Source organism: Natator depressus, chromosome 10, assembly GCF_965152275.1.
Source record: "Natator depressus isolate rNatDep1 chromosome 10, rNatDep2.hap1, whole genome shotgun sequence".
NCBI lineage: Eukaryota > Metazoa > Chordata > Testudines > Cheloniidae > Natator > Natator depressus.
This window is the reverse complement of record NC_134243.1, coordinates 49057041-49073124: the sequence shown is the minus strand read 5'-3', so window position 1 is coordinate 49073124 and position 16084 is coordinate 49057041. Positions and strand designations below refer to the sequence as shown.

At 36.6% G+C, this 16084-nt stretch overlaps 1 protein-coding gene across 4 annotated transcripts in view; it reads right to left on the bottom strand.

Moving 5' to 3' along the window:
• SCAPER (S-phase cyclin A associated protein in the ER) overlaps positions 1-16084 on the bottom strand; it is a 358776-nt gene that overhangs the window by 91184 nt on the left and 251508 nt on the right. For all 4 annotated transcript variants that reach the window (XM_074966056.1, XM_074966057.1, XM_074966059.1 and 1 more), the window contains exon 25: positions 9031-9146. In XM_074966056.1, coding sequence (XP_074822157.1) covers positions 9031-9146 — 116 coding nt within the window. The remainder of the gene's footprint in view (positions 1-9030; positions 9147-16084) is intronic.

Sequence of the window (16084 nt, the reverse complement as noted above, 5' to 3'; positions counted from 1 at the left end):
AGCAAGACCTATTTTGGTGGGGGAAGTCACACAGATAATTAATACATGACAATGTTTAGTTTAATTTATTTCCACGTTTTTACTTCTTGCTTGTGTTAGCACTAAACATAGGACAATGCTATTTCATTGTACTCGAACTTTAAAAACTCAGCAGAGATGTAAATTATATCAAAACACAAAATAACCTAAGAAAAGTAAATTGCAAACTTCTTTCAAAACTTAAGGCAAGAAGAAAATTGATTTACATTTTATTTTTCATTTAAAGAATCAGCTACAACCAATGACTGTGCTTTGCTTTTTAAAGATAGTCAGTTGGAAAACTTCTCATCTTGAAAAAACCCTCTTATTTAAGAATTTGTTTGTATGAAGGAGTTTTTGTGACAGCAGGTGAACAGGCATCAGATCACACAGATTCTCTGTACTGAGAGCAAAAAATGGTTGCTCTGAAAGAGCCAAGTCTCAGCACGATTTAGTTGTTCATAGAAAGTCACGTCCTATGGAATTGGAGCTTGCTCTCAACAATCCAGTTACAGTTTACTTACATAGCACATTCATTTTCCTGTTATCTGAACTTTAACAAAGTCACCTGGAGGGGAAGGTTTGCACCAATTGATAGTATTAGACCCCCTCTGTGAAACCTTTAAAGTTGATTTGTATAATACATTTAAGGGGTTAAAATAAAAAGCAGATTCCATGCCAAAGTGAGGTTTTGCCATTCACTAAGAAAAGCCCTGATAGCTATGGATTTCTGTTAGCATAGACCTCAAAAGGGGGTATGGTTTGAAAAATGGTGGTGGTGTTAATTAACATCCTCAACAACAAAACATACACACAAGATATTTATATAGTCTGAAAAAGTTAAATCTGGAAGAAAAATTTCATGCATAAATTTAAATGCAACCTTAGTAAGAATAATGTATACAATCCAATTTCTGCACACGTGTGTAACAGCCAATGTCTGGCTATGAGTTTTTTCACAGCTGTCACCCCAAACGCAAAGCACAACACTCAGGAATATGATGTGGATTTGTGACACTCGATGGTGTATTTGGGTCTATAAAGGAATACATGATGATGTTCTATTTTCTTGTATAAAAGATAAATCTTGATGCAATGTTGTTCATAATACGTAAAGGGAAATTGTACCAATAACTCCTAGTTCACCACTCCACCACATCAAAAGAAGAGAAGCATCTCTAAGAATAAACTAAGAAATAAATTGGGCAATTAACATCTCAAATGACCGCACTGCACTTTTAAGTGGGGGGGGGAGGGGGGGAGCATTGTCCAGCTTGCCAGGAAAGGGGTATAGTAGTGCTTCATGGGCAGGGGGTGAGAAAGAGACTCGGAATCTGCTGTAAAGGGGGACTGGGTACGCATTGCGATGCTGATTCATCCCCAGAGATTGGAAGGGCTGGGAAATGGATAAGGGGCAAGCCCAGTGGGAGAAGCCTCTTTTCCCTGGACCAGGTGGAGCAGCACCTACCTGTCCTCCCTCTCCTTGGAGGAAGGAAAATACCAGGTTTGGTTAGCATCTGCTGTGGGCATTATGATAGTCACTCCTTTCCAAGGGGGCTGGGAGGGAAGTTTTCCCTCACCACCAGAGTGGCTAACTGGAGTGGGGCTTTTTTTGCAATCCCCACAGCAGGTTTGCAGAGGCTTTGTTATGGTGAGTAGGGAAGGGAGATAGTCTATGATGTTGCAACTCATTCCGTAAGTGTGGGGCAGATGTTCAGTGCAGGTACTCCATAGGGAAGGGATACAGTGAGCAGAAAAATGGCTTGTTAAAGACTTAAAAAAGAGGTTTTTGTTTTAAAGAGTGGAACGGGGGAGGGGAGAGTGTTTCAGGACTATGACTGGTACGGCAGGGAGCCAACCCCACTTCCGTATAGCCCACCTTAACCCTTGTTCGAGGGGGGTGGGTGGTAAGGTCCCAGCAATGAGTTGCTGGACCAGGATGGAAAAAAGGGGAGACTGGCGGAAGCCCCCAGGTAGATGTTGAAATGATCAAGTCGTTACCTGCACTGTACACTTTTATCTGTCGGGTAGTCCCAGACATCTAATAACACAGTTGTGGCCTGATTAAACCATATCCAGTGTCTCCTGTCCTTATTTCGCAATAGCCGGACATTAACAAAAACACTTAAATCAAGCTCAAGAAAGGGTGATAGATTTTAGTTGAATACTATGTGTATCTGAATTGCAAATCTGAAAATTCCTCTTACAGCCTGACTAGCAAAGTGAGATCCATACTTGTGAAAAAGGGCATAATCTGGTAGAAATACTTCTGCCTTTATAGCAATAAAAGTTCTACTAAATTTTACTTCTTAACCTTCAGTACACTGCTATTTTTCAGATGCCCAGTTAAATGAATTCTTAGGAAGATGTATCTCTGCGTCCACAGTCTCCAATGGTGAAATTCACACCTGTGTAGAGGGCCACCATGATGCCTACGTACCATTTTTGCCCCACTATTTTGAATTTATTATTTGTACTCAGGAACAAGTTAACTTATGACAAATAAAACTATGTTTTCAATGAGATGTCTTTCAATTTCTCTGTAGTCTCATAAAATGGTCACATTTTAGCACAATACCTTTTAAATGTATTCACATATTCTTACTGTTTATGGAGTCCATTATCCTGAACATTTTAACTACTATTTTGTACCACATGAGCTCTAAAAATTGGAAGTAGAAGAGAAAAAAAGAGAGATGAAGTGATGTTTACAAGTAAATACATACGCCTCATGTAAAATATACAGGTGCAAACACAAAGATCATGAATTGCATAAAGAAATATGCATTGTATAAGATAGTCTGTTAAGAAAATAATTAAAATGTCTTTCTACTTCAATGAATTGCAATAAATACATTAGATCTGAAAAGATTAATCCTGATCACTTACTATTTAGACAAACTCAAAAAAACATTGCAACCCTTTCCATTCATAAAAATACTATAATTTCATGAATGCCAATATCCACACACACATTTAATTATAAACTCTACAACATAAAAGCTCCAAACTGGGATTTCCTGATCTACCTAGTGAACTATATTGATTCTGATCTTCGCGACAGCTGATTTGGAATAGATACACCATATGAATGAATCATGGCCAAACATGAAATGGTGCCAATACATGTTTATTTTATATACTATAATAAACAGACATACTCTAAATTCTAATGTTAGCTTCATTATTTTAAAGGTAAAGTTATCTCTCACAGATCTTTTAACAGAGCTAGAAAAATAGGTGAAGTTTGACATTAAAGCTCTGTTTGTGTTTCCATTCTAGCCTCATTTTTGAAGGGTTTATAAATCTGCCATTCTTATTTGCATTAGGCTGAAACTTGGCCAGACAAGTTTTTCAGACTCAGTTATATAATTTGTAATATGTAAAATTTATGTCATTAGTTCATCTGTTCCCTTCATTTACAATGTAGTCAACACACAGAATTTCTGAAAGTTTTCGATTAATCCAAAAACTTTCCAACTAAAAACCCAAGACAATATTTGCACCTGAAATGCTGATGTTGTAGAGAGTAAATAACCTATTTTGTGGAGTAGGTCCACCTGGTATATTGTTTGTGATGCCTATTGGCCAGACCTTCTTGGTATGTTGAACTGGCTGAGATATTTAACTTCAAAAGCAGTTTCTTATCATGTGCAGTACAGTAGGTTATCTTAATAATAATAGACTATTAACATGTACTGCATTCCATAGTAGTATACAAATAGCATGGGCACAATGTAAAATCCTACTGAATTTTAATAGGACCTTTCCTACTAAAATTAATCTCAGAATAGCACATTTGAAACTGTTATGTAAATTTTAACTGAAATTAGTCTATACAGAACCGAACACTTATGATAAATCTGTAAATGGAACTGTGTATCAATGCCTCAGAGAAATACAACACAAAATCCCAGCAAAAAGCTCCATTCACACAGTATTTGCTGGAAGGAATGTCAGCATTAAATTTAGAAATTTTTTTGTTTTGGAGTGATTTTTATTTTTTTTAATGTACTTGTTTTGCATCATTTTGGAATGTTACCATTTCTTTCAATTTCCATGAACATAAAAAATGTCAAAATAACTGACAGCTCTTTGTAAGTTCCCTACAAATGCAAAATTGCTTTATCCACTTTTCAAAATGTTTTATAATGTTTATAATGTTACTCATAATCACAGGATACAAACGGTCTAGGAAGCAATCTGAAAACATATATCCTATGCTAAAGTGTTCAGCATTTTCAAATACCTTTCAAAGAGTCATGATTTGTACTGCTAATAAATACAAATCAAAGATGCTTCACATCTTCAAAAGAACGAACTATATCATAGTAAAAATATTTACTTATTATTTCTTGCACAGTAAGAAGTTACTAAACTATTATTTTTCTCCATGTGCTGCAATTTTTTGCCAATAGAAGGCTATTCAGAAAGTGAAAGAATTTTAAACTACATTTTGGACAATATTTCCCACCTGTAATGCACGACTGCCTAGCAACTGCATTCCCAACATGCAGGCCTCACTGGTTAAAAAAGTATTTTAAATATAAACATAAACATATTTGAATTTGATACCATGTTTAATAGCATGTGGCTGGGGAACAGCAATGCTAATTAACTAACCTCTATTCAAGAAAGTTCTGAGCTATGCATTTGAAGATAATTTGGTTCTCCTCCAAGTCAAAACTACATTGTTCAAGTGTAAACTGTCTTGCCATTTAAATACTCCAGGATAAAGGTCCATTGCTATTTCTGATGCCTCCTCAATTGGAAGTAGCGTGTTTCAGTGACCAGAGCTATTGTGAAGACATGGAAGACTTTGAGAACAGTGGGCAATTTACAAAAGCTGCAAGCTCCAGATTGATAGCCTACTACATACAATGAATGCCACATAAAAGGAAAATGGCTTCTTTGGAAGAAAAGAATAAAATAAGGAGTAAAGTTTCTGTCTTCTTAATTGTACACAGCTTTCTTATTTTTTAACAAGAAACAAGAAACAAAATAACTGTTGGAAGTGACTGCTTCCAGTAGGATACTTTTTTAAAAGAAGTACTAAATAGAATGTTGTGTTAATAAAACTAGTTAAAATTAAATATCTGATTATATTTCTTTTAATCCTATGCCATCACTCCCCATAATACTCCACTATCATCCATCATTCCTAAATATATTTATGCACGAGTGAATGCAGAAGCCAGTATTCAGAAGGGCAGAATGATTTAAAATATTGAGTCAAGGTCTTGCCATCTTGTATATAGATGGAAAAAAACATCCTTAAGAGATTCTTCAATGATTTTGCTGAGAATAATACAGCAATGTCTATTTGTACCTGGATGAGAAAGAGATCTACTGATTCCTTACAATGGAGAAGGGTCTTTTTAAAAATGTCCATCATTTCCTCAAAATTGTTTGAGCATTATTAGTGATATGCTCAAGAGACTCCTAGATTTAGTGTATTAACACATGCTTTTCACTTAGAGAAGGTTGCTATTACTCTATTTTCTTCAGAGTAAGCTACACGACACCCTGCAGTCCGACAGTTAGACATTGTTCATTTCAATGATGTGTTTCTAAGAGTTCAGTTTGTTTTCTTTTAGTTCTGAAAAAAAAAGTTACGTTTTATATCTGTGGATTCTTACTAGAGATTGCAATTTATAATAACTTCAAATGAATCACTTTGAGTACCAGAGCAAAATTATTGTTACGGATGTCTCTCTGTGAATCTGTTAGATATATAAAACAGATAGAAAGATTAATCTTTATCTCTATTTTCTGTAGATATTTGATTTGGGAACACAGTTCAGAGATAGTTAAAAGCTTGTGTGTTAATATAAAGTATTATATTTTAAGCAAAAAGTACTTTAAAAATAGTAAAGGAGTACTTGTGGCACCTTAGAGACTAACAAATTTATTTGAGCATAAGCTTTCGTGAGCTACAGCTCACTTCATCGGATGCATTCAGTGTATTTTCCACTGAATGCATCCGATGAAGTGAGCTGTAGCTCACGAAAGCTTATGCTCAAATAAATTTGTTAGTCTCTAAGGTGCCACAAGTACTCCTTTTCCTTTTGCGAATACAGACTAACATGGCTGCTACTCTGAAACCTTTAAAAATAGTAAGTTTAGTGCTCATGAAAGTAAGGAACCACTGGAACCAGACACAGGGTGGGTAGTTAATATGCAAGAGGATAAAAAAAAGTTTTGATTTCATCTTCTAAGATTTTTTTTTCAGTTTAATGAACACTGCAGCTGAAGCTGGTTTTCATTTATCTGCACAGCAAGTTCCTTTCAAAACTAATACATTTTCATACTGTCTAGCAAACTTTAAACAAAATTTTCTCAGTAATGTAAACACAATTTTCTCAAACTCCCTCGACAAAATGAGACTTTTAAAAAAAAATTAAAAAATGCCATTCTAAACAGTTAGGGATAAACTGTGGCCACACAGTGTGAGAAAGGAGACAGGACTCTCACCTTTGCACCTATAAGGGTCATCTACTATCACAGCTCCTGTGCTTGAGGGAGTGCAAAGACTGATACCAAGTTACTTGCCCTAGGAACAATTCACTGGAAAAGGAATCATCCCTACATGCTGACCAGTGGAGCAGGCCAGATGCTACGTGACATAAAAGGAATATAGCAATTTTTTTCCCCTTCCTTCTAGGCAAATAGGGAACTCCAAGAGGCATTTTACCTCTGAGTGCTCTTTTTCTTGAGATGCAGCTCTGCCTCATCACACTTTACAACAGACAATTTAGCACTCAAACTCCACAAGAAATCTATGAAGTATTGCTGTTTGGTAGTACACTAAACATTGCTGGTGTTTTCTGAACACACAATGAAAACAGTTCAAGAGAGAAGACCTTGGACCCAATTCTCAACACACTAAAGCCTCTTTACTCTCCTCTGGCAGTGTAACAGGGCCTTAAAGTGGATACGAATTACATCTGAAAGATTAGATAAAGAAGGAGATCATGCTATTAATGAATTTCGCCTAAGTTACCATTTTTGCAGGAGCTCTGTCCAACTGCAGCCCATTCTGACACCTGGCAACCTTTTCAGGGTCCTGATGCTTCACCTTCAGCCTTTTATTTCTCATGTACTATAATGAGGCATTCCTGCACTACTAGTGAACTTAGATATATTTCCAGTAGCAATTTTAGACAGCAATATCTAGGAGCATCAAAGACATCAAACACGGCAAAGCTCCTGGGGTTGACAGAATTCAACCAGAGGTACTAAATGCACGAGGCAAAATTCTGACTCAGCAGCTAACAAAACTCTGTGATGAAATATGGGAGAAAGAACAAGTGCCATAAGACTGGAAAGACAGTATCATCATGGTATTACCAAAAAAGGGTGATCTCTCTCAGTGCACAAACTGGAGATGTATTATATTGCTATCAATTCTGGGCAATGTATTGGCTACTGTTATCCTGCATGGAATGAAGAAAGCAGCAGATGGAATATTACAAGAAGAACAGACTGGGTTCCCTCCAGACAGATCATTGTGGGAATAGATATTCACTCCCTGACAAATCACCAAAAAACCCTATCGCTTGGGAGAAAAAAAACCATCTTAATCAACTTTATTGACTTTAAGGAAGTGCTTGATAGTGTTCACAGAGAAACGCTGAGGAATATTGCTAGAAGCTATGGGATACCATTCAAGCTGATCAACATTTGAAGGAGTTTATACGATGAAAGTAGATGCTCAGATCAGACAGAGGCCTGGGTAAGTGGTTTGATATTGTGACTGGAGTTAGACAAGAGTGTGTGCTACCACTAATCCTCTTTGCATTAGCAATACATTGGGTGATGAAGCAGGCAACAAAAGGTATCATGAATGATGTAAAATGTGTTAGCAATGATGAGTTACATGAAGGTAGGAAACTGAACAATAGATGCAAAAGTCTACATGGTTGGAAAAGAAATTGAAAAGGTAGAAGAGTTTGGCTATCTGGGGAGTGTAATGACATTTGAAAGTAGCTGCGATAAAGATATTCAGATGAGAGCAGGAAAAGTAAACAATTCTTTTGGAAGGATGAACATCTAGTCAGACAGAGGTCTCCATACCAAATTAAAGGTCAGATTATACCATGTGATTGTACTGAGCATGCTATTATACTGAGCAGAGACTTGGCTGATGACAGTATCTAGTAAAAAGAAGTTGAAGGCTGCCCATCACAGATGGCTGAGGAAGATATTACACATTTAATGGAAAGACAAAATAACAAATGCGAGACTCAGGAAGCTCAAAGAGCAGGCAATGTTAGAAAATATCGTCAAAGAAAGAAAGCTCAGGACATTGGGACATGTACACCGTATGGAAGATGGGAGACATGCTTAGCAAGCATTGAACTTGCTATCAACTTGAGGGAGGAGAGAGAAAGCAAGGAAGGCCAAGGATGAACTGGCAGACAGTGACAGAGGATACTATACTATATATGCTGGCATCACCTGGGAAGAAGCGCCACAATCAGCAAGTGACTGTAATCAGTGGAGGAACTGGACTGCCTGATGTGTCAGCGGCACAGGAGGAATCTAAGGTGATATCTAGGAACAACTGTTTCACTTTGGATCAAGTTAGGATCACAACACATAAAAGCACTTAAAATCCCCCCAAAAAACCAGGGACCTTGATAGTCTAAGTTTTTTAAAGAGTGGGTCTCCTCTCTACAGAGAGATGGGTCTCTGCTGTTCCAGAATGAGCATGCATTCCTTGCTCTGGATAGGCAGCGAGATCACCTCTCAAAGAAACAGAAACAGTGAAACACTTACAGAGTTAAAACTGGTCCTAGAGTTTTGAGGCCAAATACTGTCTTCCATCTGGAACTTAAATGGCAGGGTAGATTATGGCTCTCAGTTTTTAACATCTACACCACAAGGAAGGAGCAGCAAGCAGTTAGATAAATAATAAAGTCAAATGGGGTTAGTGGAAAAGAAATATCCCCCATCAGTGATGGCATAATCTAGTAATGATTCAAAATGGAACTGTAGCACCATACATACTTGGGAGGAATCCGTGAAACTGCATTCAGATTTGTGGAAGAAATCACTACTTGAAGAATGTGTTCAAGGGCTGAGAGTCCTCCTGCAACCCGGAATGCTATCTGATCTGCTGCATTCTGGATAAATACAAATAGAGAATAATAATTATATGGAATAATTACTGAAATTTAAATACAAATTTAGTATTTAAAATATGTGTCTGGTGAGTAACTGCCTTGATGTACACTTAATAAAATCTTAATACAGTTTAATCAGATTGTTCATCTTTTTAATTAGTGCATTGATTCTTTCACTACAGAAACACGGAACAGAATACCCCTTTGAATATGCAAGAGAATGTTACTTCAATGTTGTTTTTCCTGATGATATTATATATGCTAAAAGAAAAGGAGTACTTGTGGCACCTTAGAGACTAACCAATTTATTTGAGCATGAAAGCTCATGCTCAAATAAATTGGTTAGTCTCTAAGGTGCCACAAGTACTCCTTTTCTTTTTGCGAATACAGACTAACATGGCTGTTACTCTGAAACCTGTCATTATATATGCTGTAACTTCATTATAATACCACAGCTATTTTGAGTTTTTTAAACAGATATTGATTTAGGGCTTCGGTGAAAGCAAGATCAGGCCCATAATGAAGATTATTTTAACATGAGCCTCATTTAGCTGATAGCTAAAGTGCAATTTTGTAGGACACATTCTAACAATGAGGGACAAGTACGAATTTTATAACATTTCTGATTTCCACCCCCATTTTTGGAATTAATTTCTATAAGCATAAATAGGAATTACCCAAACTTCATGTGCATCAACTATCTATCTGATTCTGGACCCTGGAAGTCAATAGCAAAACTTTGATTAATTTTATTGGTACAGACCCAACGCCAACACCACAAATAACAAACCTAACAATTGTGGGACCTTATTATGGTAACCCTCAACCTCTCCTTTTCCAATTTCCTTCAAATATTTTAGTAGGATTTCATAGCCCATATTTTTTCTTATCAATATTAGAAGTCATATGTAAACACCACAGTACAAGACAAGTTTTGTTTAAGAGCATATAATTTTCTCCCCAGCAAGTTTAGCTTTCTCAAGCACACCTTCACCCAAAGGTAAAGCTGTACCCTATTTAAATGCCTAAGGTTTCAGAAAAAATGTTCCCATTGATCTGCTAGCTTCATTTCACATTATGTTGGGAGCTGGATTTTGAAGAGATCATAAAGAAGCAATTTTTTTTGGACTAATGTGCATTGGATGTGGATTTGTAAACAATAAAAAAGGCTCATCTTCAAAGGACGCAACTGGTGTGAAATGACAGAAACCTGTTTGTGTGTGCCAGTTTACACAAGTGGTTAGATAACCAACTAGCAATTTCTATAGGTTTAACCTTTATGTGACTCCACAGTTTCAGTCAGCTTTAGCCCAGTTAACTCTTAAGTTAAAGCTGAAGTGAAGACCTACCCTGAGTCATGACGCTTAGCCTGAGTCCCATCCACACAAAAAACCCCTTAACTCAAGTAGGGTGGTGTTTTTAATTGAAAATGATTGGTCTATCGGGTATAGGCTAAAGCTCAAATTAGCACAATTTGTCAGTTGCTAACTAAACCATTCTGTAGTGTGGACAAAGGCTAGCTCCACTTGAGTGCCATTAGTCCTCCAATGCCTTCCCACAATTTCTCCCGTGTGTCCAGAAAGGACTAACAAATTTTCCCACAATTCATTGGGAAAGAATTCATAGAGCAGCTCAGCTTACTGCAGCACAAAGAACCAAAGGAAATGTCAGCAGAAGTCTTAGTGCAGCAAATAAGCAAGTGCAGTGTGGACACTGCAGCTTGAGTATTATTTTGCAGTGTAGCCACTCTAACCAGACTATCTCTAGAAAAGCAACTGGTGTGTACATAATTCGACTTAGCTCTACAGTGAAGACATACTATTAGTCACATCCTCCAGAAAGGTCTGATCCTGGACCTTTGAGGTAAATGGGAATTTTCCCAGTGACTTTAATGTGAGCAGGACTGAGTCCTATATGAAGGTTAAAAGCATTTCTAAGCTATCACTTTCCATTGTGATTAAAAGTGTATACTCCGTGTAGTGACATACTATTGCCAAGAAACCCCATACACAAAATAATCAACATGTATGTCCAGTATATTTAGAGAAATGTATATGAGAATTCCTAGATACATTTGGTATACATGCGTCAGAGGATACAAATAGAAAAGCCACTGACCTGCCAGTGCAGGACTGTTCCCTATAGTACATTTGTTAGTGTTGCATCCACTCTAATTTTAAATGAGACAAGCAGTGCAGTTTTCACCACTTCCTATGGGGGATTATACCACAACCTTTTAGATCTTACTATCAAGAAATCTTTGCTGACATTCAACCTGAATTTGCCCTTTTTAGTTTCATTTAATTACTCCAAGTTATACCCAATTTTATTATACCAATTCTTCTCCCTCCTTCATGATTACACCATTACTAAATATTACACATTCCCACTTTAGTTTTTGCTTAGCAAACAAACATATTTCATTCCAAATCTTTCCTTTTCCCTGTAATTTTTCCATACCAAATTTTCTTGTTTAATGTCTGTCTATTAGGAAATGAAGTGTCCAAAAATGAACACTGCGTTTTGGGTTAGGTCACATCAAAGCCACAAAGAAAAGGACTATTATCGACATGTGTGGTAACAGGATGTCTTCACATGTGTATTCAAAAATAGCAGTGGCCTTTTTGATCTCTGTATCAGATTACAAACTCATGTCTAATTTAATGTTTGCTCTTGCCTCTAGGTCTAGGTCTCTTTCAGTATTACTCTTCTAGATCTATCCCTCCCATTGAGTATCTGTGTTTCAGATTCTTTTGATCAAAAAATATTAACATGCATTTTTGAAGAACTTCTGTTTTTGTCTATACAGTATTTCTAATCTTTCTAGGGTCCCTTTGTATGCTTTCTCTGTCCTCCATTCTGTTTGCAATTCCTCCTAATTCAGTATCTCTGAAAAAATAGTTATTGTCCTATTTATTTCCTCATCCAGACCATCAATGAAATCCATGAACATTTTGGTGATTGGATACCACGGTGATAAACATCCTCATGAATATGAAAGACAGACAAAACAACAAGATTAAATAAAAGCATTTAACGAAAATTATTGTGGTGGATGGAGGGATGTTATACAAAAGGATCTGATTAGCTGCGGAGTTTCCAAGGAGCTGCTTCAAGACAGACTGGAATGGAGGAGGAGGACTTGAAGGGCTGACCCTATACAGATGGGACTAAGACTAGGAGAAGAAGAACTAAAATGATTATGGTAGCAAGGTTGGATAAATACATGAGCTAATTATTTGTTCACTGCTCCTACTGCAGTAAAGGAACTTTAAAACCTGGCACTCAGTGATCTAGAATCCATTGCTGATATCACTGATTTCTGGTATGCTTTTGGATTAATTTATCTTAAAGGATGTGTTCTAGATAGAGTGGGGGTTACAAAAGTACAAGTGACTTTTTTAAGAGTCTTTCAACAATTTGTTGACACACATTGATGATTACTGAATTAATTGCTGATATATGGCACATGTGCGTCAGCCTAATGATTAAGTCACAGCACAACTACCTTTCTATCCAAGAATCCCAGGTTCCGGGACAATTCTGGGGCTCTTGGCCTTGGGTCAGGAGAGGTCATGGGAACCAAAGAAATGATGCCACAAAAGTATCATTTACTCTTGAACACTGCACTAATAATGTTCCCAGAGTGAGTGTTGTGTGTCACTGGATCCCTAACAATGAAAATGGCACCTGAATGAGTGGTGAGAAAATAAGTGTGTGTGTATGGTGGAGGGCACCCTCAGCTTACATATAGTAGTATATCATGGCCTGTAGCAGAAAGATGAGTTGTGCAAAAAATAAGAATTAATAAGAATTAATAAAGGTATTAAAAATAATACCAATTTTGTTAATCTAAGAAATATGAAATTCAAAAGATGTCAAATGAATTTTCATACATACTTCTAGTATTATATCTGCTGTGAGGTGATTATCAGCTTTTGATATGTCTGTGTGCTGGTCTAAGAAAATCCTTTCGAAAGCATAAATATATGGGTGCAGGATATCGGTTCCCTTGCACTGTTTTCCCCTTAAATGAACTCCTCCAGAATGTGACCCAAATTCATATAGTATTCTGGAGTGCTAAGGCTTTCATTAGCTGTTACATGGGAAAAACAAACATTCCCAGATATTTCTACAGTACCTCGGTACTGAAGGAAGTTGAGGCATATTGGTTATTCTACCTACATGCTCAAACAACATTTTGATGGAAGCTTGCCCCAATTCCAATCAGTGCAGAAGGAAAGAATCACATTTAAGGGACCTTTCAAGATATTGTTGTTCATTTTTACTGTGGTAGTGGGTGTCTCAATGAGGTCAGAGCACCATAGTCTAGGCACTCTACAATAACATATGACAGTGCCTGCCTGCTAAATCCCCATTTGGAAAGGGTACAGATCCAATATAAAACACTCTTTGCGGTGTTGAAGAATCCTCTGGATCCCTAAAATATTTAGGTTCCAAAATATTTCAGCATAGATGTTTATGTGGGACCCATTCTATAAACCTGACTGCAAAATCTGGCCCTTTGGAAGGGGTTACATATTTAGACTGAGAAAATTATTCCTCAAACTAACCCAGATAAAAGATATTTGTTCAGAAAATGTAAATCAATGTATTTCAGTTGGATTTTGGAACAGCATATGAAACTATTTTGCTCCTCCTCTTATTGATTTTCACAAATATGTATACAACATAATTTTAAAAAAATCCGATTTCCAAGTGCAAAAGGATTTGCAGGTTTGAGACTACTTGTTATGCAGAAAATCAGAGGCAAATGAACAGGCAAGTGAGCAAAAGTGACTATCATCATAATATATACATTTATTACCAAAAAAGGCCTTATGTACATTGGCCAAACCGGACAGTCTCTAGGCAAAAGAATACCTGGACACAAATTTGACATCAGGAATCATAACATTCAAAAACCGGTAGGAGAACACTTCAGCCTCCCTGGCCACTCAGTAAAAGACTTAAGGGTGGCAATTCTGCAACAGAAAAGCCTCAAAAACAGACTCCAACGAGAAACTGCTGAGCTTGAATTAATATGCAAACTAGATACCATTAACTTGGGTTTGAATAGAGACTGGGAGTGGCTGAGTCATTACACATATTGAATCTATTTCCCCGTGTTAAGTATCCTCACACCTTCTTGTCAACTGTCTAAATGGGCTACCTTGATTATCACTACAAAAGTTTTTTTCTCCTGCTGATAATAGCTCATCTTAATTAATTAGCCTCTTACAGTCTGTATGGCAAATTCCACCTTCTCTGTATGTATATATATATCTTCTTACTATATGTTCCATTCTATGCATCCAATGAAGTGGGCTGTAGCCCATGAAAGCTTATGCTCTAATAAATTTGTTAGTCTCTAAGGTGCCACAAGTACTCCTGTTCTTTTTGTTTTCTTGAGCAACGTAGATTTGAACTAACCTTTAGAAAACATTTACTAGAGATGTAATCTCGTGAATTGTAACAGTAGTAACCAAAACCAATGCTGGATAGAAAAAAGGGCTTTTTTTGCCCATTCACAAGTATTTGTCATTGTGAAATGCAGTGGTCCTGTTTGTAGAGGAGGAAAGCCAACGCACTTGACTAAAGAGGTATTGAAAAATTAATTCCTAGTCTTTATACCATTATAAATTTGTCATACAGAAAATACAGTAACTCACTTCAATGTAACATCCTAAGAGTTATGCATCGATTCAGAAGTATCCATGTAGGAATGGATAAGTAAACAAAGATAATTTTTTTTATTTCCTATATAGATTAGTTTGTACAATTCTATGACAGAATTTAATTATGAAAAATAAAATATTTAAACAAACATTATTTCTTTTTATAATTAGAGTGATTTGGATTTAATTAAAGAAGCACAATCAAGAAAGTTCCCTGAAAACTGAATGTGTGTGGTTCACTCATTTTCCTACCTGTTACAACACCTTAATGGATTTGAATTCCCCTTATCTTCTCTACTATGACTTGAGTGACAACTGACTAATAGGATTACAGGCTCCATTCCAATAATACAGCTCAGCTACATGCCAGCAAAAAATGACAGCCTAAACCTGAATTACATGGCCTGGGAATCCATCCAATTATTAACTAAAGTAACTATTATTACCTAACCTAATCAAAGGAGAAGCAGCTGTTAATCTTTGGTGGCCTGCAGTGTAGTAGCAGTCAGACTGGATGAACTGTCTTTGTACTTGACTCTTCTACAGACAATAATTATGTTCTTTGTGATCAAGAAGGAAGGGCTTCCTAGCCTTTTAGAAGAGGCAGCAGATGGGGAACAATTGTTTGCATGTTCATTAACAAAATAGGGTGGATTTTATCAAGGGTTTGGCATCTGCGGTACCTCCAGAAGCACCACTTACCGAATGATACAAGAAGGTTTGGCAAGTCTGCAAATTTGAAAAGTTAGCAAGCTAACTAACCTAAAGTAGCTTAAAAGAATTTTTGATCTACCTTCTTTCATACAAAAAATCATAAAAGTTAAAAAAAAATTCTCAAAAGCATGTATGCTTATTTCCTATCACACTCCACTATATCAGCCTATACAAACAATACACAAAGAAAAAACACATGTCAATGTGTCTTCACTGCTACAACATTTAATTTCATTTAGTTATTTTACAATTCTTCATATTCTATAGCTATTTTACATTTTTGAAACCATGGCAAATAATGTACTAGAGGAGGTGAAAAACTGGACTTATTTGAACAAGCCAACAGTCAACACACAATAACACCTACGTTGAAATAAACTGAACTTTAACAAATAGTACTTTTATAATTCTGTATGCACTACTTCAGAACATTAGTGAGACCATAACTAGAACAGTGTCATCCAGCTCTGGTTCCGCACTTTAAAAAAGGATGTTAACAAGCAGGAAAGGGTTCAGAAAAGGGTTACAAGAATGAGTCGAGCTCTG